Below are 27160 nucleotides of genomic sequence, written 5' to 3'. Positions count from 1 at the left end.
ATTATAATGTCTGACTTGTACGCGTTCTCTCAATGTGCCAGCTATCGTATATTGATAAATATAAATAGGTATGTGGTCGAACTACTCCGAGTCAACACGGCTGTCTTGAGGACCTCAGTAGCAATCACACCACTGAACAGAACATACATCTTCATTTACCAGTTTAAAATGTAAGTTAAAATACTCATTATTTAAGCAAAAAGCCGTTATTATTAATCGCCTAATCACCGGCATAATTTATTTTGCATTTTATGACGAAATATAAATTTACAAACAATGTGCCTTGTGATCAGCATATGTTTATTTGTTCCAATTTAACCTTTGATTGGAAACTTGGTATATGATTGCCTAATTCAGTGGGAAATATAGAATAGGAGTAAATTTAACAGAATATGCGAATATATGAAATCAATAAAATATATAAATCAATGTGATTTATATTTTACAACGCGATTAACCGGTTATGTGTTGTTGAGACCACAGAGTAAGTAATATACCTACGTCTAGACATGCTGTAACTTTGTATGACCCCGTCCTGAGGGATGAATTGTGGCAATAAGAAATTTTTTAACAGTAATTTCTTATTTCATTTTACATTAAATATAATTATATAATAGGAAATACAATAAAATAAATATTAAATATAATTAGATCTCAGACAATATAACAATACATTTAACCTCCACGTATTTTTCTATTCCAGCCAATAATGGGTCTCGATATTAAATCAGTGTTGATTGTTGACGGAGTTGGCGCTAATTGCGCGGAGATACTGAAGTCTCATGGTATCGAGGTAGCATCAAAAGCTAAAATAAGCAAAGAAGAACTCTTGAATGAAATTCCTGTAAGTTGGCAATACCAATAAATTATCCATAAATTATATCTTTACTAGGGTGCTTCATACTATGGTTTCTTTTAGAAATATAATGCTCTGGTTGTAAGATCGGCCTCTCAAGTGACAAAGGAAGTGTTAGACGCAGGTTCTAAACTGCTAGTCGTTGGGCGAGCTGGTGCAGGAGTCGACAATATTGATGTAAATGCCGCTGGTCAGAAACAAATCGGTGTTATTAAGTAAGTTGATAATATATATTATATTATATGCTATAATTGCAATATAATTAACGATAGAATAATAAATATACATGTATATTTTAAATTATTATGCATATCAATATCGATACTTTTAAATATTTTATATGACAGGTCAGTGATTCATTTGTAACCATATCTAAATTCTAAAGTCAATGCTCTCTTATCTTTATCACTTGAAATTATTACATTGGTGAAGATCAATATGTGAACATTAAATAAGTATTGACAATTGTTCGTTTGATACATAGTTTTGGTATTAGGCCACTATTTTATCACTGTTCCGTCTCATGAAGTTGTGATTAGCTTCATCATCATCATCGTCTACTTTATAATGCGTGTAAATATCCCAAGTGTCCATTAAATTGAATTTGAACGCCTCCTATTTATCGCATTTTACTTTAATAAAAGACATCAAAAGTATTATGGTCGAGGGCTGTATCATTTGATGATTTTGTAGTGCCCCAGGCGCCAATGCAATGAGTGCCTGCGAGCTCACCTGCGGGCTAATATTGAACTTAGCCAGGCACGTAGTTCCTGCTGCCTCAGCTTTGAGGGCTGGCCGTTGGGAGCGCGCCCAGTACACCGGCACAGAAGTAAATGGAAAGGTACTGGCTATCCTTGGACTGGGAAGAGTTGGCCGCGAAGTTGCTATCCGAATGCGCGCTTTTGGAATGAAGGTAAGAACAACGTTTATTACAAGTAGGACAAATAGTTCAATAGCATTGTATTATGATAATAGTCTTATTGATACTGCTTATTTATTTATTCCAATTAAATCATCGTTCCAATGAATTTTTAAAATCGCTTTAAGACTCTCTTTCATTCTACCTCTAGAATACTTTGAAATAATATATATCACTTCAGAAGAAACGCTCTTGAAATTTATTTACGAATCATAATTACACACCTCCATAGCCATCCATATTTATTTCATTATTTTACTTAACATTAATCAACTCAGTTTGCGAAAATTGACTAAGTATGAAGTACCTTTGTAACTATTTAACGTCATAGTTTAAGGATAGCGAATACATTTTCCTAGTACATAATTCGAATGTTTATAGCGCGAATGTTATGTTTAAAGTCGAGGAAGCGAATGAAATTTATTATCCTGCTTTGCTAATTTCAATATTATGTACTTATATTATCCTCATTATCGTGAGGAGTATACAGTTTTTACTAATATGACAAATTCGAAGCGATTTCACAAGTCTGTCAAAAAATGTATGCTATTATAATATTACGAATGTTCATTTGTAACCGTTCAGCCCTCTATCTTACTTCAACCTTTGCTAAGGGCTATTGTTTATATTGATTGTCAGAATCCTCATTTTAAACATCATTATGGAATGTAATTTTTTCAAGATTTTTAATTAAATTTTTATAAAAACGGATGTTGAATGAATTCCAAAAAGTCTGTTGTAAATTATAGCTAATATAAGTTAACAATGTTAAGGTTCGCTTATTGTAATATAACTACTTATAATTTTATTTAGCTCAAACGTGGAATAAATTTAACACAATATTTTTTATATTTTGATACAATAAAAATCATGATCCAGTACGTCTATCGTTATCGCAATTACCTACAAATTATTATAGAACACGTGACTTGAGATAAGAAATTTTCATATTTTACCAATTTACGCTTCGTTTATAATCCGACTACGCACATATATATACTTACACAGACAATTCTTAATATTTGTTGTCTAGTTTAGTTTAGAGTGGGCTAGATTCGTCTTAAAAACCAAACTTCAAACGTCTCGAATATAAATGATGCGTTTAAAACATTACAGTGGTAAATATGAAAAATCTTAATGAAATTATGCAATTCCAGGTTATTGGCTTTGATCCCTTCGTGTCGGCAGAACAATGCAAGCAAATTGAAGTAACAAAAATGGAACTGGATGAGATCTGGCCTTTAGCTGATTACATCACGCTACACACGCCCCTCATTGAATCCACACGCAGTAAGTCGTGTTATTGTTATTGTGTCAGCTGATAACGGATAAATAACCGCTTAAGCTGGGAATAATTTGCATCATATATAGAGGATATGTGCCAGCGAGGATTTTTAGATGGCTCAATAGATAAAATTTCTCAATTAAGTATAAAACAAATTCAAAAGGCAATAGCTTTGTGTTATCAACAATTACAAAGATCAATTGTGGAATTTTTTAGAAGTAAACAACATTAAGATAATAATTAATGATTGAATGTGCGTCGTTGAAATTACTTCATATTATTTTTATTTAAAATAACTATCGCTAAAGCGAATAAAAAGTTTTCTATAACCTAGGATAGCTATAATATTAATAGTAAATTTGACACTATAAAGCATCAAGAGAATTGCTAGGATCACATCAAGTTAAATATTCAGTTTGAGTAGAATTGAAATTATTGGCTTGACTCCGTAAAAGAATAAAAATTCATCAGGTTTCATACATAGTATGTTCTTGTGTTTGATTATACATTTAAAAATTAAAAACTTTTTAACGGATTTTAAACGCGATTTGTTCATTATGTTATTCACCCGACGTTTCGAACACTTTACAGCGAGCGTGGTCACGGGGAGACTCATACACGTTAATTACAAATTGCTTGTTTTAGATTTCATCAATGCAGATGTGTTGAAACGCTGCAAAAAAGGAGTCAAAATCATTAACGTCGGGCGCGGCGGTCTGATCAAGGAGAAAGATTTCCTTGACGCTCTCAATGCTGGACAGGTAGAATATTATTTATATATTTTGTCTTGTTTTAAAAATCTTTATGTTCCATATAATAGTATGTTATACTGGGTAGGTCCTATTTAAGTAGCTTCACAACACGATCAACTCCTCTACTCTAAAATATTCAAAAACGAAAATGAGGAGATTCTGTGTTCTTTTGTATGTTATACATTTTGTGTTTTTTATACATTTATAGTATAACAGCCCGCTCTAGCTTTACACAGGATTTTTACAGAAATTATAAAAATCATTTCTATGTTAAAAATAGTGTAATTAGAAAATAATTTACCTAACTGTTTTCTATTTTATTTTATGAGTATATAAGTGCCAATCAAATTTAATTTAAATTTATTATTATTATCCATATCATAACGAAGAAAGGTGATATATTTTTCTTTTGTCTTAGTATAAAGCTCTTGTCTGAGTATCATACCTAGCCTATTTTACATTCTTTGTAAAAGACTAATTTTTACTACTGCTGCCTAGACATTCTTATATATCTGGCAGATAAACAGACGCCTTGTTCGCATGAATAGTCCACAGTATTTGACGAAACGGTAGACATCCTTCTTCGATTCGACTTCTTAATATTATTAGCATTTATTTCGTATTAATAAATGTTAATAATATTAAGAAGCATTAGTAAATCGTTTTATAAATTAGTATTTCTTTTGTTCGTCAGGTTGGTGGTGCTGCTCTCGACGTTTTTGAGCAGGAGCCACCTACAGATCCCCTTACCTTGGAGATTATCCAGCACCCAGCTGTTATTGCGACTCCACATTTAGGTTTGTATTACAACCAACAATTTTTAAATAAAGTATAAAACGTAGTAGTGAAGTCCCGTGTCCCCTACTGGGGTATGGGGCAGGGATATACATCTGTTTCACTGATCGATTTTCTTTATAAAACGTAGTAAGGATTGTAAAATGAAACGTAATAAGTATATAAAACAACTTTGTAGTAAATCAACATGTGAGAAAGTTGATCAGTACGTTATATTAGTTTAATACTAGCGTCCTACGGACTTTTAGCCGTTAGCCCAGCCAAGGTTTGATTCCCAAAAACCTCCGTTTCCTTAAAGCTTTTTAATTCATACCATTGAAATATTAATTACAACTCATTTCATATTTATATGGTGATTTTAACAACTTAAATGTTTTCCGTATTTACCCATTATTTCGTGTATTTCCCGAGTTTAACTCTTGAATAAATCACTGATGATTGCGCTTGTATTAAAAAACGACAAACAATATACCTTTCCTTTGACCTCTACGTTCCTTCTACATTCTATAATAATATTAAGTTGAAACGAGTTTTATTATAATATACTATATTAAGTTCCTGTTTTTATACTGCATGAACGATAATTGGCAATTTTAGAGACGTCGATTGTATTTAATTATTGTTTTACTTTATGCAACGATCTCAGGATCGTTGCGTGTCGTTGTTGATCGTTGCAACTCAGGTTAATGCAGTTATTGTTTGCAGGAGCGTCAACAAAGGAGGCTCAAGTTCGGGTGGGACAAGAAATAGCAGAACAACTGGTAAATCTGGTGAAACCTGGTACATACAACACGCCACTTGCTGAAGTTACTCGCGTCTTATCCAAGTGAAGTCACGGGATATAACTTCCCATATATAAATATATCTGTATTTAAATTACTTTACGTATGATATTACTTCAAAATATTTAATATTTTTGTATCGACTGTTAGCTTGTAATTTCTCATTAAGTTCCATAAAGTTTTATTCTTATAACCGTGTTCATTTACTTACCCCGATTAAATTAAAATACACGTGAAGTCGTTTATTCACAACGTCCTAATCTCTGAGTAAAATAATAAAATAATCTCTCAAATATCTAATCGACGAATTTGTTGAGGCCCTACCTATGCAAATGTTCATAGGCGTTGGTTATCGCTTACCATTAGGCGAACCGCAAGCTGAGTTTCCCGCTTTAGCACAAAAAAAGGTATACTCAATGTTGATTTCCTTTGATGAATTAAAAAAGAATCTTTATTCAAAAAATAGAGCTATAATATCATATAATATAGATATCATTTTTATTACAAGATAACTGTTATTGTACAGGTACTTATTTTTATTGTAAAACGTATATATGCATATTGTATACTAGATGAACAATAGTAAAAACATAACGAATATTTTAAATTATTTATTAAAAACACTTAGAAATATAATTTACAATATAGTATATAAAATCTCTAATTCATTGGAACTTATTAAGTTCAGACCAGAGTAATCTGATGGCAGTGATATGGATACAGGGAAAGGAGAAATGGTTTGAAAGTATGGTAAGTAGGTAACATTTAATTATACAGTCACAAATAGGTAAAGGGTAAATTTTATCAAATTAAAACACCTCGCTTTGCTGGATAAGATGAGAAAGGATAGGAACAGATGAGAAATAAGGAGCAAGGAACTAGTTTCCACCACGTCTGAATTGCCTGCCGGTCCTGACCGTGGGCGCCGCGTCGTTTTGCTCCTCTACAGGGTCCGCTTCTTGTACAGATCTTGATGAAGCTAAAAGCAACCAAAAGGTTTTTTAACCTACCTATTTCTCATGATTCTAAAGGCAATATTGGTACACATACATTTTTCGACAATTTCTTCAGCTTAATTATTTGATCATAATTCATAGACTATAATATTAAAACAAACAAGTTACGACGGAAACAGGGGTAAACAAAATTTGGAGCAATGGAAACCACAAGCCGTTTATCATAAATCTAAACTACTACGTACCTACGTTAATCGTTGCTAAAATAGCTTTACGAAATCTATAATTATATTGCAAAATGACACGCAACACAGTAAAGTAGGTATGTTATTAAATTGTTTTTGGTATCGGTACTATTTAAATTATAATGAACAATTAAAAAAGTTTATGGTCGCATTTTCGTAATAGTGCTTTATTTACAAGCCTGATCAAGGAGAATGCGTATGTTATGTACAGTTAATGTAATATGAGTAACGCATATTAAAACAGACAAAATGTTTTGATAGTTTTTAAAGATGCTGCCACAATCTCTAAAATGATTTTCGTTTAAGTATAACTCAATTTACAAACATATGGAAAAAATAGAAGTTACAAGACTCCATGCTCTTAGGTCTTAGCTTGCATCTTAGCTGTATTTCTTAAAATACAGTAAGAATAAAAAAATTTAATAGTGTAACTTACGTTTGCTGAAACGACCTCTGCTAGGTTTCGCTGGCGCGGGAGCGTCTTCAGTTTTGGTTTCACGTGTAGCTGTATTAAAACGCTTTTTACCTATTGATTAAATATATCATTAATATTTGATATTGCATATAAATCATATAGCCTAGGAAAGAAAAATACTTACTAAAGTTAGCCTTTGCAGGGGCCTCTGTTTGCACATCAACTTGGGACTGTGATGCAGCAGGTACAGATGATTGACCTAATTTAGCTAAAAACAATATCGAAATGTAAGCCTAAATTTTGAAAAACAACAGTCTATATTATCATCAAATTTATTTTGGTAATGTACAGCAAAACCTTGATTTACTTGAATGACTTCGTAAATACAGTAAAATTAGCTTAATATGTGTTATATTCGTATTTTTTTATAAACTGCTGATGAATTGTCCATAATGAATAATGAATAGGGTAAGATGATGCTCAGGAATACATAACAAGGACGATATTTTAAGAGGAAAACGCCCCGCTGATTTTCCAAGAATACTACAACTACACAGAATATTTTTAATTCGTAGACTGACTTTCAGTGTGGTGAAGAAATTCGTAGGTAATAAGGTTACATATTAACCCACTTCCACAACTGCGAGGCCAGTAAGTATAAAAATATGTGTGTAACTCGGTAGAGGTCAGTACTTTTTTCTGTCAGTAACTTATATTCTATCAATAAATTCATACTTAAAAAAAAATAATCTTATATTATTTTAGTATTTTTTTTTAAATATCCACCTTCAGCAACTTGTGCTCTCCGCCTTTTAAGTGCTTCCAAGAGATCGGTGTTGCTACGGAAAGGTCGTACTCCACCAGCGACTAGCTTCTTGCCTTCGGTGGAAGAAGGAGCTGCTTCAGTAGAGGGCTCTTGGGCTTCAGCCTCTGCGGGGTAATCTCCTTCTTCTTCATAATCGCCATCCTCCTGAAACACGACGAATAGTAACAATAACGATAAAGCAAATAAATAACAAAAACTGCAGACATAGCGCAGTTTAAGTTCTCTCATTTGTTGTTATATGACTTTTAAATTGACGTCATAGCCAAGAGATTATATATAGAGTTGTACATTCCATCGGCGGTCGCAATAATTCCACCAGAAACCAGTTCAATCAGTATGAATGTGTTATTGTAGTTCGCGTAGAAATGCCACCGAGGAACGGCAGTTGTAGAGGTCATTCGTGAAGGCAACCCGACCATCGGGTGCGGGGCGGTCCGACTCGCCTTGGACTAAATGATTCGAGTGTGACATCTCGTATGCTTGAAAGGGAAATACCCATAAGACAATGTGGCAATGCGTGCATCAGTGCCACACAGTATGACGAATGCACTTTAAACGAATGATAATATCTCATTCACAATAAATAATTAATTGGATAGGTTAAATGGATAAAATGTTGTATATAGGACATAGGTACTTGGACCGATAAATCTTCTTACATTATGCAGGTAAATATATTTGCAAATTTTGTAACAACCAGAAAATCATTCAAATCCGGGATGCTTTCAGTTATTTCCACTTGTAAGATTACATTATTTTTATTTATTACGATTCAGAAGAATATTATAATGTCAATTTACGAAGCCTAATGTTATGGATGAATATAAGAAAGCAACGTTTTTAAATTACGTCGATACTTATTTGATTAAAATTATGAATGTCCGAAATTTCCAAAACAGAGATCGATATAGAAATATTTTACATAAGGGCATTAATATAAAAAAGTTTGCGAAAAATGTATCCGACCAAAACTAACATTTAAGGACGAAAATATAAACGCATCTATAATGACTATACAGAAGTTGTTACATAATATAAGATTGAAATTCTTAAGCAATATGGGAAGCGAGATAGAAGCATGAAAATATATGCACATATACGATAAGATCTTACGTGTTCGTGAAATAATACTACCTACTCAAAGATCCTTGATTCTAGATAGAGGTTGTATACTGGTTTTTACTAACTATATAAGAATTATTAAATACCAAACAGGAAATCTGAGCTTGCATTTTCTAGAAAACTTTGTATATTTTATTAGGTACCTGTAAGTCAGTATTTAAACGTATTGGTCAGAAAATTGTTAATAAAGGACTAAAGGCGTTTTAAAATTTTTAATGGTAAAAATAACCTTTAAAATATCTACACATAGAGTAGCAATGCCATTGCAACATTGTATATAAAATGTTTTTTAATTAGAATAATTGCTATTTCGGGTTATTTAAGGGTTTTTACGTATACGCATCTTAATTTGTAAATACTGCCAACTGATACAGTGCCTCTGCTTCGAAAATCCAAGAACTACAAAATTCTGTAGTCCACGCGAACGAAACCGAGGGCCAAAAGCCAGTAAATAATATTTTACATATTCCGCCAATATTTAAGAATTTGACGTTGTATAATAATTTAATTTTATAATCATAGTTTGAAAAACAATTCCAAAATCAAAAATTTCAACTTAAAAAAATAGCTACTTATTTAAAATAAGAAGAATAATGTTAATTTTGATTCTTACATAGGTATTATGAAGTCGCGTCGCCGTAAATTAAAATTTTATAAATTTATTTTGCTCATAAATAATTAACCTATGATAATGAATTACCTGTTTGACTTTCCATAAAAGATCATATAGCTGACTGGTTGTTAATAATGAGGAAAATGTAAATTATTTTAAATATCACTTTGATCAAGATTTTAAATAGATTATTTAATACTTAAATATGATTTTAGTCAATTTTATTCATTTAGTTGTCTAAATCAAAAGTATGCGATAAATAATGAGGGTAACCCACGTTAAGACGTAATGTTTATACGGAAAAGCTTTTTGAGTTTTTCCATGAAATTTACAGCTTGCATCCTACCTATTTTTTCTTTTATTTGATAATAAGACCCTGATTATATACATTAACTAGCTGCGCCCCGCGGTTTCAACCGCGTAAGTCCGTATCCCGTAGGAATATAAAGTTGCCTATATGTTATTCCAGTTATCCAGCTGTCTACGTACCAAATTTTATTGCAATCGTTTCAGTAGTATTTGCGTGTAAGAATAACAAATACACGCACATCCTTAAAAACTTTCGCATATATAATATTAGTAGGATAGTAGGACTAGTAGGAAGTAGTATAATAGTTATAAGTCCACATAAAATTCATGCAAATTGAGTGTGTGTACTTGTGTGAGTGTGTTTATTGATTTTTTTATAAATTGTATCATTGAATTTACGTAGACAAAATAGTACAAAATTGCTCTAAATTTCGCTATGCAAATTGAATTACTGATTGTGTGTGTGTTTATCATAAGTTTTTAAATATATTCATTAGTTTTACTATTTTACCATGGACTTTGCATAGAACAAATAATAAAAATGGTAAACAATTTTATTAGTGCCCTAAATTTCGCGGACCACCTACCTCTGCAGGAGCGGCTGTGGTGGTAGTGGTTGTAGGTTTGCCTTTTCCCACTAATCCTCGTTTTAAAAGTCCCCGATTTGGTATTGCTCTGGGCTCTGAGTCATCCTGAGGCCGCGCTGAAGCTTGCCACGCTATACACGCTAAAAGAATGAATCTGTAAACAAAATACATTTGAACGGTCAAACACAATTAACATAATTTAAAACATTTCTACGAAAAGACCGAATGAGTCCCTGTGCAATAACTGTTAGTTGAAAGTTATGGAAATAGAGCCTTATTGTATATTCAGGACACATCATAAATGCTTTTATGTAAATTTCAAAAGAAAAAAATATTAATAACATCGACTGTCTGATGCTTCTTTCTGACTTTAACATTGTAGTAAGGCGAGATTAATTGTTTCTAAACAATACTGTTTAATGGAAAAAATACATTCACAATCTAAACCTATAGTCTTAGTTGATAAATAATATTAACTGTGACATGTCATCACAGTGTATTAAATTATAATGTGGTAAATGTCATGGATCACTATTAAAATATGCCTGTACAACACGTGCTAGAGTACGGTTTGATCAATTTGCGAATCAAGTTTTTGCACAATGTCCTTGTACGTTCAACCTTTAAGGATTGTCGATGTAAGACGACGATTTACGTTGAGACGGTAAGTATTACAAAATTGTATTTCGCATAGAAAATGTACAGTACTATTAACATGTAGATTAATGGCCTTTAACGAACAAATATACGTAATAAAAATACCATACAATTGTATACTAATCAGGAATGCAACGTCTATTTAATTATAGTATGCCTTTGTTTTCATTAACAACTTCTATGGTGCTGAGTGAGTGGTTATTAAACTGGTGTTGTTATTTTCATGGTTCATTTCATTTGGATATAGAGGCAAGTGCGTGAGAGAACTGTCGATGGCTACTAAAGGTTAACACGTTATTTATAGAGAGTCAAGTAACAGGTCCCCTCTCAGGGTCAGGTCAGGTTGATAGCTAGGCAAGTTCCGCATTCGCTTCCGATCAAATCACGACAATCTCCCTTAGCTTTCTCTATTTTATGTAATACATCACAATATCCAATGACATGCACACATAAATACCAGCAATCAAGCTATAGCTAAATCTGGTCACGAACGCAAACTCGTGCCTTTATTAGTGAAATATCAATAAAACTACATTCTTGACATTTTATCGTTTTGACTACATTTATGCGTCGACGTGGATTTATTAGACGATAAAACAATGCGTACTTCAGTATCAGTATGCGTCGAGAGTTGAAAACTATCGAATTGTTGTGTCTCGTCACGTCGGAAAAAGTAAAACTTTCTATGTTTGTGTTATTTAGTAAAACGTGCGTGCATGTATCGAATATTATATTGTCAGAGTCCAACCGTATCAAGGACATCCCGTCCAAAACCAGAAGTAGTAAGAATTGGGGTGACCTCGCCATAAAATGCGGTAGCCGCTAGCACTAGAGGCTAGACCCCTCCGCCTGACGGATGACGCACCTACATCAGGAAGCACTGCACACACGAGATGACTGAAAGGTTGTATCGTATATGTTAAATCGATTTTACTTCATTTCTATATGTAGCATTTACGTAGTAGGTACTACAAATACACGTAAAGCTTGCAAAACGTTACGAATTGAAACAAGCATATTGTGCAGCTTATTGCGCGTGAATCTTCCCACAGTACAATAATTGATCTTGGGTAAGTAGTGAATGTTATGGGAACAATGAAAAATAACTAGGTTATGGGCATGCACGCAAATTGTTTATATCTTCAGTGGCGCAATGCACTTAGTTGATGCTAAAGATACTGAAGTGTACAATTGCAAGTCTCTCTTAGTTATAGACAAATGCCAATCGTCTAGTTGCGTAATACTATATTATTACCAAATGTCTTTATGTTTGCCGTCATGTTGAGTAAGTGCTAGGTATTTTTGAGCGCATCTTCATGTAGTCACGCCTCCGGCTATCAATGTGCGCGCTTGCATTGCATGCTATTACATATATTCACACATAATATTATCATGCACTTAATACTTTCAGACAGTTCTGTAAGTATCTAGTTATATTTTACAAAATAATTTCATACACGATGGGACATATTAAAAATTAACGAATTATATATTATGACTGCATTCCTAAACTACTCCAGTTAATAATCTGGACTGAGTCCTCGAAAATAACGAGAAGTAGCTGTAACAGAATTTTAATACATTATCTTTTATTAATTGAGGCCAACTACTGGAAGTTGTTGCATTCATTATATTGTAGTTATTAAACGATTGGGTACACAGCAATACACTGTCAAGTTTGCTTTTGTTGTAATTGTGTTTTATTCACATTGGCTTATTGCAATAATGGGTAAATAAAAAATAAATTAATACGGAAATATTTATGCCTTCATTTATAGCTTTAAAGATTCATATTACATTGCACATTACCTTAAGATACTAACATAATATCTACAAATATTCTTGAAGTAAATGAAGCAATTATTATTAAAAAAATACCAGTTTAATTTAATGATAGAATTTTACTATAAAATATTTAAAAATTAAATATTTACATAAGATAAAACATTCGGAACGCACTATAATCGTTGTAATTCTGTGCACAAATTATATTCGTAATACAAGAAGCTCTGACCTCTTAGTTTACGTATATAACTCATTATTACATAAACATTGGTGTAGCATCGCAATTTCTATCAATTTACAGTTTATAAGAAATAACTTTCTTAATATAGTCGATGACCTTTTGTGTATTTGTTAAATTAAATCATACTTATTTATTTTAATTTTAAGTCATTGGCGTTATTCTCAATAAATTACCTCTTTATGGGCGCGTGTATATATGATATGATAATGAAGATATACATAGGCGTAGCCAGTAGGGAGAGGGGAAGTTTAGACTTCAATTGAAAATATTATGCACATTCAGTCGATTCATTTTATTTATTTATACAACAAAGACCTAAAGAAAAAATTTCTTTCCGCAAAATATATCGCGTCTTTAGCTGATTACATAATCCTATAAGTACATCTAGTTTCACCTCTTCGACGCATGACAAATTGAAAGGCAAAGTTCAAAATAGACATTTGATATTTATACAACTTGTTGGTATTTATATTCATTGGTCATTTTACTACTTGAGTACTGAGCTACTAGCCTATTTAGCGCTCATAAAACAAAAAAGCTATTTATTTGTTATAAATGTATTAATAAGAAAATAATCGATAAAAATCTGCAACGTTGACACGACGTCGTGACTATGTATGTATGAAACTGGACCTATATATGGGCAAGTACTCAGTTCCTTACACTTTGCCAATACCTTATCTGCATGTGTAACTATTCATCCTACATAAAATCAAAGTTGCCTAATCGTAGGTCGCGGGCTTTGCTTTCAACGTGGGATCGAGTCATTCAACCGGTTCTCGGTTTCGCTAAATAAATTTGAAAATTAATTGCTTTGTGTGTGTTACACTAGGTCAAATCGGGCTCCGTAATAAGGTTTATAAGTCACGAATTATGAAATAGATTGTTCTCATTTTATAGACCGGAATAATGTTAATTGGAAATTTTTCCCATAAACGTTTGTATAAGTTAATGAATTGATTTCAAATTGTATGTATTTCATTGATTGATTTTGTTATAAAATTAATTACATTTGCATAAGGATTATTACCTACAGATTAATAGAATATAGGTCATATAAGTAAGAATTATTTTGCGCCGTACAATATATTTTATCATGCCACTTAAGATTTCGCAATCTGAGAAAATATTAAAGTTTTTGTTAAAAAGTTATAAACAGTTTGTTTAAAAAATAATTTTCTTTATATTCAATTCTTTATAAAAAATTCATGTAACAATCGTTTACTAATCCAGTACCTAAAAATAAAATGGAATAAGCTTCGAATTCGTTCTGCACCTCGCTTAGTTACCTACTTCTAGTATAGTATATCCAATGTTATCTATGCCGACGTTAATCATTATTTGAATTACGCGGTCCTTTTCTTATTAGTAAGTTTGCTTTGCTGTAGACACAAATCAATTTTTGTATTTGATGTAGGGTTTCAATGGATACACAAATATATTAAAAATTTGATTTCATATATACCCAATACTAAATAGTTAAATTATGTGTAGATGACATTCATTGTTAGAAACAGCTAAAAAGTATAATTTAACTATACGTAGTGTTTAGCACAAAATTAAAAAATCAAGTTTGAATTTTAAAGGTGTTAACGCTCAGCAATTAGACTCGCAATTTTATGAGAGGTTTATATCTGTATATTTGTATCTATGCCTTTATCTACCTAACTGTGAATGTTTCATTATAATATTATGACATCGCAAATGCAATCGCAAAGCGGGGTCTACAACTCCGCTTTATCGTACATAGATACGTAATAGCCTAAACAATAGAAATAAGTGTCTACTTACAGGGGGAGACTCCTCATGTTTGGTGAGTGGTGTATCGTGAATGTCGTAAGAAGCACTTGTGTTATCCCTTTCTCTTCAGAGCGTTGTTGTGCAGGTCCACAGCGTACGGAGGCCACGCTTGATCTGCCGTTCGAAGACCGACACCTCCGATACTCTCTGACTTTCGATGTTGCAGTGGCTGCCCGCCACCCCAACACTACTAGCCTGATTTATATTCGGAGAAGCATACGCGTCTGTACTCATGCCAAACATTCCACACATGAATGTCTACCTATGCTTTTGTTAAACTATGAATACAACAAATCCTGTTGTGACGTACGTGACGGTCGCCGTGACTTATTTACTGATGAGTCAAGAGTCATAGACGCAACGGTAACTAGACCGAATATGTAGTAGCCACCACTACTGTGATTTTTAAGCGGACGTAATAAAAAGCCCGCATGTTCTCGACTTGTGTTTTTTTATACATAATATGTCTCTGAAAAAACTTTTTTTATTGCTTTTTTTATTCTTATTTAATTGATTAATCAAGCAATTAATATAGAGGTATCTACCAACGAACTTATTCCTTTACGTCTTACGTCATTACCTAGTAGACTAACGATTTTATATAAGTTTAATTATGAATCGGCATATCTAATAAGAATAAAATAAAAGAATATATGTAATTGTTGACGGTTTTTTCGATTACGCGGAAGCCGTAAGCGCAAAAGCTATAACCTAAAGTATAAATAGGTAGAATACAATATACCTAATATTGTATTCTTATCTTGGATGGAGAGAGGATTATTTTTAAAATATATATGTATAATAAAAAACAGAAGAGTGATCGCAAGACGTTTACTTTCCTTAATGTCAAAGGTGACAACATTTATTCGTGCTTCTAAGTGCGGTTACCAGCCGGATCTAGACTTGTAATGAACATTTCGTTAGAATGGTTACGACGGAGGTAAATAATAACTACTACCCATGTTATCAAGTCACATATAAATAGAAGTAACCTAATTACTGGTGTTTTATTAGTTAATATATGTTATTGAACCTACATTTGTCATCAGAAGGTAAAAGAGTTATTTTTTATTACCTGCCTTAATTTTGTCATGTTGAAATATATATTTAGGGGTCGCGGACCGGTATGAGTACGTAGTGGCTAAAACGGGATCCTTTTATTCCGTCCATCTGTCTCTTTTTATGTTAATCTGTTACACGCTAAAAAGGTGAAATATTTAAGATGATGCATTCATATCTGATGCCGCTATAACAACAAATACTAAAAATATCATAAAATATTTAATTAAAGAGGCAGTACAACAAACACGTTTTTTTTATTCTTTTAACTCATCACTTGATAACGGCAACAGGTAGACGGTTGAAACAGAATACTATCTAATATGCTACATATATTCACTTAAATAAAATAATAATCAAATAGATTAATTTTTATGACATAGTGAGCGACTGACCTGATGTTTCGCCTGATAGTATGCAATCACCACCGCACATGAATATTTACAGACTTACGGCCGCTGAAAATGCGTTGCTCGCTTTTAAGGTGCAAAGGCAAACTTATGTACAGTAAATTATTTGTATTGTTAAAATGAAGAAAAAGGATTGATGGGGAGAATAAAGGAATGTACTGAAATAGGTGTGGAAAAGGATCCGGGCCTACGGCTCCGCCACTCACCGAATGAAACACAACTTAAAGCCGAATTTCTGTGGGGTGCGGTACCTTCGTCGCGTCAGTGCAAGCAGATTCGTGCCGAAGCGTGCTCGGCGCTCGCCTGCCACACTCCAATTATAAGAGTTGCAACCCACAATACGATATTTGAGCGAGCGCAACTCGTACTTAGCCGGTTTTTTATTATAATCTTAACAATTTTATCAACGACAATTTTTACATGTTTTTATGTGGCTCAGGGAATTAGTCGATGGTTGCGATCTATAAGTGTATAATCTATGAATGCAATGGTTAGGTTACCTAAGTAAACTAACCAACCAATAAAAGTAATCTTCATTCAAAGACCAATAAAAGAGGCTCCGTTCATAGCAAATAAAGTTTCTTTTGTACGTTTTACAATGAAGATGAATAAATTTATATAGATGAGAGTCCAACAATCACATCAATGATCTAAAATTTTATATTTTCGAGGGAAGGTTCGAATTTGATTAAAAACTTTATCGTTTCTTATTTAAACAAAATGTAAACAAATACCGACTCATTCAGAGACATCTAAACAAAAATGATTGAACTAAATGTGATCTTTATCCTTCATAGTTAGTTTACTTTTCACTAGATGACGCCATTTAATTTTAACGAAACGATTATTGCAAGATGACCTATGGAATTAAAGAGCATTTTATTGCGAATACCCAAAGGACCGCATCAATCCCCTGTTAGCCTTTTAGGTATGCGAGTAAGTTTAGTTGTGTCCTGTTTTTAGTGACCACTTTTAGTGACAGGGTTATTTATTTGGATTTCGTTTGCGAGGTTAGTGCACCCAGTCACTGGGCCGAATGCAAATCTAAAGAGCCAGGTGGTTTGTCAGCTCTACCGGAGGCAGCGTGAGCGGAACACGTTTCACGCCGCTTACAACATAGCTCGATGGATTACATCCTCGATCTTTTTCGGTATTTTTTATGCGATAGGCAGCAAAGGAGCAGTCGCCTTATGGTAAGCGACCAGCACCGCCCATAAACAATTGCAGAGGCTATATTCCTGTGCAAATGGATTGCTAATTTTACTGGATAATGGAAGAATTACAAGGAAGAAATATAGGAAAGAATTAGGAAAAATAAGGAAAAGAATATTTGCCTCTGGCTGCCCCACTTAACGAACATAATACAGTAGCATGCTTCTATTTCACGCCCATCTTCTATGAGAGTTGGTGCCTTATAGAGTACCTAAGGCAGTCACTCACATTCACTGAATAAACGTTTCTTTGGTTATTTGGGTACTAAATACCGACCTAATAACAATCGAACTCATTGACAAATTAAATTAAACTTATACAGCATTAAAAAACTCTAGATTCAATGTCAATTTTGACTATTGAGTTTACGATTTGTCAAAAAATAATGATTGTCAACTGTCGCTTCACTAGCATTTTGTCACTTGTCAGTTGTCAGTTATCACTCATCAGTTGAAATTAAGCACTTAGAATTTTTTATGCATATAGCAGATTAGTCTTTCTAAAGACTAATTTCATAAGTTATTAACTGGGGCATTGTGACTCGATCGCGATAAAGTCTTACCACAATTAATAAGTAATTACATATAGTAATTCAGTTCTTAAAATGTTTAAAATATAGTTACAGTGTTTACATCAAAATGTTAAAAATATTATTATCATTGTTTACCGTTTTTCTTGTCTCTTCTTTTGGCCACAATACGGTGCAGTATGCTGCAATTATATTTAGACATGGTGATAGGACGCCTGTTGATACTTACCCAACAGACCCCTGGCGTAATCAATCTTTCTGGCCTGTAAAATTTGGAGAACTTACTAATCTTGGAAAAAAACAACATTATGCGTTAGGAAAATGGCTCAGACACCGTTATGTGGTAAGTTTAATTTTAAAAATTGGTTGATAACACATTTTGGTTCTTAAAACATTTTATATTACTTGGGAAATGTTTAAATACTACAAAATCAATAAATTGAATGCTATGAAACTAAAAATTAAATATTAAATTATTTATTTATAATTTTCAGTTTTATAGCATTGTAATGCTTTATAAATGAGAAATTTTAAAAGAGTAGAATTTTTTTTTTATCGGGATTCTACTAATTAAATTACTTTCAAAGATTTTGTTTAAAAAATGAAGAAAGTTAACTGTTTCTTATAACTGTGTACTTTTTAACTGAATAAGTCATTAATTATCAATGTGTATAGTTTCAAAATGATTTGATAATGTTAGGCAGAATAAGATATTGAGATTAATTAGGAATATCAATTTAATGTTTGATTATATTATGGTAATAAACAACTTTAACTGATGATAGATGTGACTAATTGATTATTTTTATAACATTGAGCCTGACACATTTTGAATGTAGGATTTATCCTGATGTGATGTTGATGCTTGAAAACTTGTTTTGATAACTCAAAATGGTGGTAAAAATATAAAATGTAATCATATTGTAAGACTATAGTCATTTTTAAGCTTTTGAAGCATTATGTATGTAATTTTACTTAATAAAAGAAAACATACATTACTTAGAGTTTATTAGTCTTTTGCAGAGCTCCTGTAAGGTTATTGGCCATAGTCCACCACACTGGTCAAATGCATATTAATTGTCCTAATTTGGTTCTAAGGCATAACAGTTGCATAACAATGTTTTGTCTTTATTAATTTGGGCAGTACTATTAAACTTACATGAAACATTTGTTTTGCTTAAATAAGGAAAAGGAAAATATTACATGTCTTTAAAATAAATATGGTTGTTCCAGAATTTAATATCAGAGGATTTTGATCCGACTGAGGTGTACGTGAGATCTACAGATGTTGATCGTACACTTATGTCTGCCCAAGCAAATCTAGCTGGTATGAGAATAATATAGCTATCCTTATTAAATACATACATTTTTAATAAAAAATCATATACAATTCTTTGTTATAGGTTTGTATCCTCCTACAAATAAATCAATGTGGAATGATAACTTGATGTGGCAGCCTATACCTGTACACACAAAACCAGAACATGAAGATGAATTATTGGCAATGAAAAGGCATTGTGATCCTTATATTAAAGAAAAAAATAAATACTACAATTCTAAAGCATTTAAGGAAAGACTGGGAAAATATCAAAGTCTCATGGAGTGAGTCATAAATAGCAAAAAAAATGTATTTGTGACCATAGACTGCATGGTTAACACTATTTAAATTATTATATTATTTTTAGCTACCTTACCGCTTACACCGGAAAGAAAGTAAAAACCTATGAAGATATTTCATCTATTTACAGTGTTTTAAAAATAGAAAGTTTGTACAACTTAACATTGCCAACATGGACTAAAACTGTTTACCCGGATAAATTAAGGGAGCCTGCTTGTTATGGGTAATGGGTTTTCTATATTGATATATATACTTTTTAATGTGTATTTCTTTTTTCGTTTGAAGTAAATACTAAATCTTTTTTTTAGGTTTTCAATTGCTACTGGCACGTCATTAATGGCTCGTCTTATGATAGGGCCTTTACTACAACAAATTTTAAATAATATGCAAGCTGTTATTGCCAATATACCTGACCATTTAAAATTCTCCATATATAGTGGCCACGACTTTACAATTGGAAATGTTTTGAATGGTCTTGGTGTATTTGATGGTAATTGCCCAGAATATACTTCTACCATATTTTTGGAACTTGTTTATGGTGAGTTTAGTTTTATCATAATAATGTCTGAATAATTTGTATCCTTGGTATATTCCTTGTTAATTAAAGTTATAGTGTAATATTTATCCCAAAATATGTTACTTACACACTAACAATTACTTATTATCTCACATTGTATTTTTAGAATATTGCTTGTTTTGTTTTGATGTTTAAAACATTGTTAATCATTGTGTACACATTTTGTTTTGTTTTATTTACAGATAACTCATCAATGGAACATTTTATTCGTGTATCATATAGAAACAGTAGTGAGATTGTAGAACCAATAATATTAAATCTCCCACATTGCAGCAAACTATGTCCAGTAAAAAGATTCAAAAAGTTATATGAGAACATACTTACCGTTAACTGGGAGAAGGAATGTGACATACAAGTAATTAATGTTTTTTGAACAATTGATAAATTTATTTCTTATGTACATTCAATATTTCAATTCTTACAATTATAGATTTTAGATAACAAGATGTTATAAAGTTATGAAAAAATAATATGCAAACATAAAACAATTAATAAGACTATTAAATTCACTCTTATTTTTTCCAGAAAATAAGATTCTATTATATATGTAATGAAAAGCGACAAAGAAGCTTACTATAAAAAATATAAAAAAGAAACTATTCAAAAATTGCATCAGGTTATTAATGCAGTGTTTTAAATTCTTATTTCTAATTGTCTTCCTTAGGTCATTCGTAAATATTTTTTCATAGTTGAGAATTTTATTACACTTCAGTTCGGCAAAAGTATATGTAAATTAGTATATTCATTTACTACAATAATTAAACTATAATCATGTTAGAATTAAATTGTAATAAAACTATTATTTTGCAGCAACCAGGCCTCATGACAATTTCAATTATTCCTCTGGTATTTGTGAACTGCATTCAATTAATTGTACTTATGGTTTACTTTCAATTTAACAACATTGTGCCTCGGTAAGTGTCTTTTAAAATTTTTATTAATTTTTATGTCAGTTGATCACTATAAACAGTTCCCCCCATAACTTTCAATCTTTTTATTAAGCAGTGATTAAGTATCACTCTTTGATAAAAATATTATATTCAATGTCTCACAAGAATTTTCCTGGCAATGCAATGGTAGAGCTTCTATATCTGCAAATCTTTATGGTTGATGATGATGACTTTCATTGAGTATCAGGCGAACCAACAGCTTGGTTGCCTACTCTAACATTATGAAATAAATCTTGTAGTTATCTACCTGTGAAGCCAACATTAATTTCAAGTTTCTTCTTTCTAACAAAAATTAATGAGACTAAGCATTATCAAATGACGGTAATGTAATTTTATACTATAACTAACTGCACCCGGCAAACGCTGTTCTGTCTTATGTTCTGTTTACAGGGTACGGTTTTGGTATAGAAGAATTCCGGTTCAACAGGCTATGCAAGAAATACAAGAAAAGGAAATTATTATATAGAATGATTTGTTGTTGAACTTGTATTTTTTTATTATTTTGTCTGTATTTTGCAAAAGATCTCTTAATTTATTTTGTTTATTCTGTAATATCCTGAAGATTGGTGAGTTTATTTGGTGTATAATGAACAAGTTTGCTCAATTTTTTTAATATAATTTAATGTAGGCAAGCAATAAATTTCTATGAATGATGTTGGCATCTTATAATACATATTATGATTTTTGTTTTAAGTAGTCCTAAGTAGTTTGCGAACGATCTAGTTCGGAAGTGCGGCTTTTACAGATAAACTATGTGAACTAGATCATATACATATATCTGATGGGTGAAGGTGATGATAACTGTCAAATAAATCGATAATTATTGGTACATGTTCAATAATCTTGTTAGAGCTATTATACTTGATGTAAAAATTCAATTTAAGGCACATCCTTCGCTGGTTCTACAATAGCTTCTGCTGAATGAAGAGATGGGAACACAAAGTAATTCTAACATATAGCATGCAATTCAACTAAGAATAGGAGAGTCGAAACCTGTTAAATACTTCAATTTCGTGTCAAATGGCATTTGGTACAAACAATTTATTTAGAAATCTTACTACTAGTTCACTAAGTACTAACGTCTCAATTGAACTAACAAATAACCAAATTTGGTTATCACTTTCGTTATAATTTCGTGTTCGCTATTCGTGGTTACACTCTTAACGCGCATCAAAAGGCAAATAGGCGAGTGCACTATTTACATGTGCGTCTTCGTTATTCGCACGAATGTGTAAAGGCATCACTAGGGTTAATATTAAATTTTTTTTATAGACTGCATGCCCTTGACTGTTTCCTGAGGCTGTAATATAGTGTATGGGTAGAGTAAATTTTTCAACATGTAGTATCTATATTTATATGTGAGAATGACAATAAAGTCTCTTAAAAAATTAATAGCGTTTTATTTTTTAACACGCTTACATTCGCTTTATTCGCATTTTAACTTGATTTTGATCCACTTAACTTATCGATTAACTGGTCCTTTCAATACTGAAAACATAGTATTACTGTCTAATACATCATCTGTAAATAAAGTCTAGTCTTTTGGTCTACTATATATTGCACGGTGGGTTTTGCAAAAGATAAATTTAAAGTTTATTCGAGAATAAACATAATATGCTTTTTTTTCCATCCAATGTTTCAACTTTCAGCGTCAAAAGTACAACAGTCAACAAAATACAAATGACAATTGACCATAAACCATTGCATAAGTGTCTAATCTAAGACAGTTATCTAAGACAGTTTTTTTTTTTCTTATAGCAAGAAGATACAACTGTCACATGAAGATTTTGAAAGGAAACAGTACGAAAACTGGAAATAGCCTATGGAAACAGCAAAAGGTGTTGCTATATTTCTTTATTCAGTACATAAATATATTTGCTGAAAATATTAATTACAAAAATTACTTTAAAAGCCCCTTAGTTTTCCTTGCCTAGACCTTAACATAATATTTATAATTAAAATAAAGGTATAAAAGTTCTCTAGCAACTTATAATAATTAGTTATGGACTGCGCAGACACTTGAAGTCAGATTCAAGTAAATTAGCAAATACAGCAAAAAATTTCTTGTATCATAAGCGCAACGATGATTTTAATCTTGGTGTGTTTATTTAATAATGTATTTTATTAACTTGAATTTTTCAATTTAACCAGTAGATTAATCGATTACAAATTAAAAAAAAACTACTCACGTCTTACCATACTTGAACAATACTTATTACATCACTATTTAACAGTTGTCCGGTGAAGTTTCGTTTCGAGTCCCACAGTGGTTTGGAATTAGTTTTTACAAAATATATTTTCAATAACAGTAAAGTGCTACAAATCTTTTTAATCGTTTGATAATGTGTTATAATTTTAGTGTTGATTACGTGTATTAATTGATCAGTGCGTAGCAGTTATTAATGTGTTTACGGTTTGTTCCCCTATAAATTTGGTCATCTGTTTCTGGGAGATTCTTTATAAAATACTCCTGCGTAGTCTTGCCAGGGAAGTCCTAAAATATTTATATTTTAACTTAAACACATTGAATTTATTTTAAGAAAACTGTGTTCCTTATCTTGTGTTATTACTTAGTGGACTGTGATATATCCACAAAAAACGATAAATAGTCTTTCTTTTCCTGCTTGCATTTTGCCAAGTAACCGAACTCTATGGGAAGGGCTTTATCAATTTTTTTTTACTTATTTCCAACAAACATTGTGCCTTTTCACAACATTGCAAAACATTTTTGTAAGTTGTATGTTAGTAGCCTTTGTCATCAGACAATTCGTTACTACATAGCCAAATTAATTCATGAAATTCACAGAACTGTCTAACTACATGAACAAATAAAACTTTACGATTATTTTGTAGCTCTACTGGACAGATTTTACTTATACTTACAGAATAACTTTAAAATTCTTGTTACATCCCAAGTGAAATTACATTAATATGTATGTTTTGTTGACTTCTAAAGTTTATTCATATCTCCTCTTCCCGCTAAACATTTAATTTTTACATAAATTAACATTGATATTTCAACTTGAAAAAAGTATGTCATGGTTTTCGTAGTTGAAACAAACAGTAGTAAAGAAGGCACTAGCAAATATATTTTATGAACAAAAAAAAAAGGAAATTTTAATTTTTTAGTGTAGCAAACTTCAAGATTATTATATTTTCTGCAATTATAGAATATTGTATAAATCTCTGTCAATGTCTATGGGCGGTGGTGATCTTACTATTAGGTGAACCACCACTATCAGCTCAATTGCCCATTAAGACATAAAATAAAACTGTGGAAGATGAGGAGGGGACATCCATGAAAAATGTTTAAATTAAAAAAAAAATTATGGAGAGAATGTTAACAAACTGCAATAGATGACGATTTATACAAAGTATAAGCTAATCAAAATAAAATTACTAATTTGAATCTTCACTTCATTTTGAATTATCAAATTTTCCGCTTTTGGATCCATTTTTATTACAAGTATTTTAATTAAATTGTTTTCCTAATATAAACAATTGCTAAGCATTGTTAATTTATTACTGATTGGGACAAATACAAAGTGACAATTGAATACACTTCAAGAGCATCTTATGAATCAATCCACAGATAATTCCAGCAGATTGTTTTTTCATTCAACTGCGAAAAGGTTAAAAAACTCACTTAATAAATTTGCTGTTTGAATGAACCATTTCTCTGATTGAAAAAAATTGAAAATAGGAATTTGTATTCAGTATAATAAGTACATGATATATAAAAGTTTCTAAATAAATCCTTAAATGAACATTAATTTAGTTAGTTTTGACCAAATTTTGAGATTTGCTTTTAGGGCTTTTAAAGTCTATGAAAATTTTTACTATTATTGAACTACCACTTTTTTCTTTCTATTTCCCACATAATTTCTGTAAATTCTTTAAATGATTTGTGATTATAGTTGCCATTTCATTGTTTAATCATTTTGAACTAACTCTTATTTCTCTATGACTCAAGCCTAAATAGCAAAACTTATTCCATATACATGAATTTGTATAGATGATTTGATTATTGAAGTTTTTTTTAATTAATTAAATAACACATAACTTTTTTTCTGTATATTGTGAAAATTTAAGAAAGCATATTACATTTTTATTATTCCATCTTTTGTATTGTAGTACTTGAAGTAAAACTGTGTAAAGCATGCGTTAAAATGTGAAGTACAAATAAAAAACTATCTAATCTGAATGGTAATTAGATGGTTACTTCTGATGACGTCACTGAGTGTTTACTTCAAAGGTGCTAAGTACCTACAATCTCTCTCTTTATGTAACAAGGTATGCGTCAGAAATATATTGAATCACAAACACATATATTATGTATACCAGATGAAATTCCAAAAGTCCAATGCGAGTATTTTTATTTGGATCATTACACACCGCCAGTTCTTTTGTTTATTTCCTTTGCAATAAAAATGCACGCAAATGTGTGCTAAAATCACAAGTGTGCGTTCAACCATATAAATTTCCGCAGTGGAAAATGGAAAGTTCTCGGCGTCCTAAATTTCAATTACACTCTCTTTCGTTATCCGCTGATTTGAGTAGTAAGGCCCTCTCAACTGAATAAATGAAATTCAACATATTCGACGCTATGCTCTTTGCATACAGAAAATGCATCTCTAATAATTATAGAGAAATACAGGTATAAAATGTTTTAAGAGATAGTAAGTATTTGGTAGGCCAGTGAATTCATTGGCACATAATAATTATCTAAAAACCCGTGGGTGTCGTGTTCGCGTAATAAACTCGCCATAAGTACAGAACAACATTTTATTCTAAGTACCTCTGCCCTTGCACCAGTGAGTAGAAAATTCGTTATTTTTCAACACATTGAAATCTTTATTATATGTAGTTAAAAACGACTGACGAAAATAACATTATTAATGAATAGGTATGTTCTTAGCATTAAAGTATTTATTAAAATATTTTATTAAAATAAAAGTATCAAATGCTCTGTCACGATCTTAAGGTTTTTTTTAACAAAATGCCTACTTAAGTAATGTTTCGTTAAGAAAACGAAGTTCCTATTACTACAGAAAACGTATATAAATGTAATCTGTATAAAGTGTATTAAAAAATTACTTCCATATACTTTCACTCAATTACGTATTGTTTATTCTAAAATGATATTGTGCTGCAGTGAGGGCTATAGTCATAAAATAAATAAATTTTAAAGTAAATAATTTTCACTATCAAATAAATGAGAGGTTCAAATATTCGTACTTAAAAAAATAAATTTAATTACTAAAGGCCATTCAACTCATAAGTATCTATTATATCACCATTAGTTAGGATTATTATTAGGATTATTATCTTAGCTTAATTCATCAGTATGTTTCAGTTTGGGACTTGTACCGTGACTCTTGAGTGATTTGCGAACTGATAGAAATATTAAATTTTATATTTTCTTCATTTTATAAAAGAGAAAGAGAAACACTAGGATTAATGTGATGAAATAATAATATCTAAAACATGTAGTAACACACTATGTAAATACTAAAGTAAATCAAATTTTAACTCTAAATTTGATTGAAACAGCTGCTTTAATTTGATTGTTTGGTGTTATTTTAATGAATCCCGCAGTAATGACATCACGACACTAATGTTTACATGGCTTATCAACACGTCACACAAAGCGAGTGTAGGTACCATTATTTTAGGCGTTACAATCACAGATGTTTACAGCGAGAACGAATTTTATTTAAAGTGTACACTTATTCGGTACGTTACTGCTCACTCGTGAATGTTGCAAATCCAATGTTGATTAACTAAATACCTAGTCTTGCCATAAATATTGTAATAAAGAAAAAAGAAAATTGTTAACTGCAAATAACATTTATTACTT

The 27160-nt window shown here is 31.4% G+C and overlaps 4 protein-coding genes across 6 annotated transcripts in view; 3 read left to right on the top strand and 1 right to left on the bottom strand.

Moving 5' to 3' along the window:
- Nucleotides 1-12: 12 nt before the first annotated feature.
- LOC119835417 (D-3-phosphoglycerate dehydrogenase) lies at nucleotides 13-5582 on the top strand. The gene is made up of 8 exons (XM_038360201.1): nucleotides 13-170; nucleotides 704-844; nucleotides 920-1071; nucleotides 1550-1769; nucleotides 2933-3065; nucleotides 3706-3821; nucleotides 4507-4609; nucleotides 5313-5582. Exons 2-8 carry the CDS (start codon nucleotides 710-712, stop codon nucleotides 5435-5437), a joined length of 984 nt encoding a protein of 327 aa, XP_038216129.1. The 5' UTR covers nucleotides 13-170; nucleotides 704-709; the 3' UTR covers nucleotides 5438-5582.
- A 524-nt stretch (nucleotides 5583-6106) lies between these two features.
- On the bottom strand, nucleotides 6107-15138 carry LOC119835418. The gene is made up of 6 exons (XM_038360202.1): nucleotides 14937-15138; nucleotides 10463-10616; nucleotides 7792-7975; nucleotides 7190-7273; nucleotides 7027-7116; nucleotides 6107-6368 (listed from the first exon to the last, which is right to left on the bottom strand). Exons 1-6 carry the CDS (start codon nucleotides 14951-14953, stop codon nucleotides 6268-6270), a joined length of 630 nt encoding a protein of 209 aa, XP_038216130.1. The 5' UTR covers nucleotides 14954-15138; the 3' UTR covers nucleotides 6107-6267.
- Nucleotides 15139-18049: 2911 nt separating this feature from the next.
- On the top strand, nucleotides 18050-22694 carry LOC119835659 (prostatic acid phosphatase-like). Its single transcript, XM_038360623.1, has 8 exons — nucleotides 18050-18498; nucleotides 19389-19482; nucleotides 19559-19757; nucleotides 19841-19996; nucleotides 20082-20311; nucleotides 20533-20705; nucleotides 21161-21264; nucleotides 21691-22694. Exons 1-8 carry the CDS (start codon nucleotides 18265-18267, stop codon nucleotides 21764-21766), a joined length of 1266 nt encoding a protein of 421 aa, XP_038216551.1. The 5' UTR covers nucleotides 18050-18264; the 3' UTR covers nucleotides 21767-22694.
- An 824-nt stretch (nucleotides 22695-23518) lies between these two features.
- LOC119835912 overlaps nucleotides 23519-27160 on the top strand; it is a 64515-nt gene continuing 60873 nt past the window's right edge. Inside the window, exon 1 of one of the 3 annotated variants that reach the window (XM_038361025.1) lies at nucleotides 23519-23713. The gene's annotated coding sequence lies outside the window, so the exon portion shown is untranslated. The remainder of the gene's footprint in view (nucleotides 23714-27160) is intronic. The other 2 variants (XM_038361026.1, XM_038361027.1) reach the window with 2 other exon arrangements.

The sequence above is a fragment of the Zerene cesonia genome, chromosome Z, assembly GCF_012273895.1.
Source record: "Zerene cesonia ecotype Mississippi chromosome Z, Zerene_cesonia_1.1, whole genome shotgun sequence".
NCBI lineage: Eukaryota > Metazoa > Arthropoda > Insecta > Lepidoptera > Pieridae > Zerene > Zerene cesonia.
This window is presented reverse-complemented; position numbering and strand designations above follow the sequence as displayed.

Bases quoted from the DNA above. Each gene is read 5' to 3' on its own strand.
- LOC119835417 (XM_038360201.1), top strand. From the start codon at position 710: ATGGGTCTCGATATTAAATCAGTGTTGATTGTTGACGGAGTTGGCGCT. The intron at 3,066-3,705 runs GTAAGTCGTGTT...TGCTTGTTTTAG, and splicing joins CCTCATTGAATCCACACGCA to ATTTCATCAATGCAGATGTG. The intron at 4,610-5,312 runs GTTTGTATTACA...TATTGTTTGCAG, and splicing joins TATTGCGACTCCACATTTAG to GAGCGTCAACAAAGGAGGCT.
- LOC119835418 (XM_038360202.1), bottom strand. The intron at 7,976-10,462 runs GTAGGTGGTCCG...GTCGTGTTTCAG, and splicing joins CCACAGCCGCTCCTGCAGAG to GAGGATGGCGATTATGAAGA. The intron at 6,369-7,026 runs GTAAGTTACACT...GGTTGCTTTTAG, and splicing joins CAGAGGTCGTTTCAGCAAAC to CTTCATCAAGATCTGTACAA.
- LOC119835659 (XM_038360623.1), top strand. From the start codon at position 18,265: ATGTTAAAAATATTATTATCATTGTTTACCGTTTTTCTTGTCTCTTCT. The intron at 18,499-19,388 runs GTAAGTTTAATT...TGGTTGTTCCAG, and splicing joins GGCTCAGACACCGTTATGTG to AATTTAATATCAGAGGATTT. The intron at 20,312-20,532 runs GTGAGTTTAGTT...TTTTATTTACAG, and splicing joins ATTTTTGGAACTTGTTTATG to ATAACTCATCAATGGAACAT.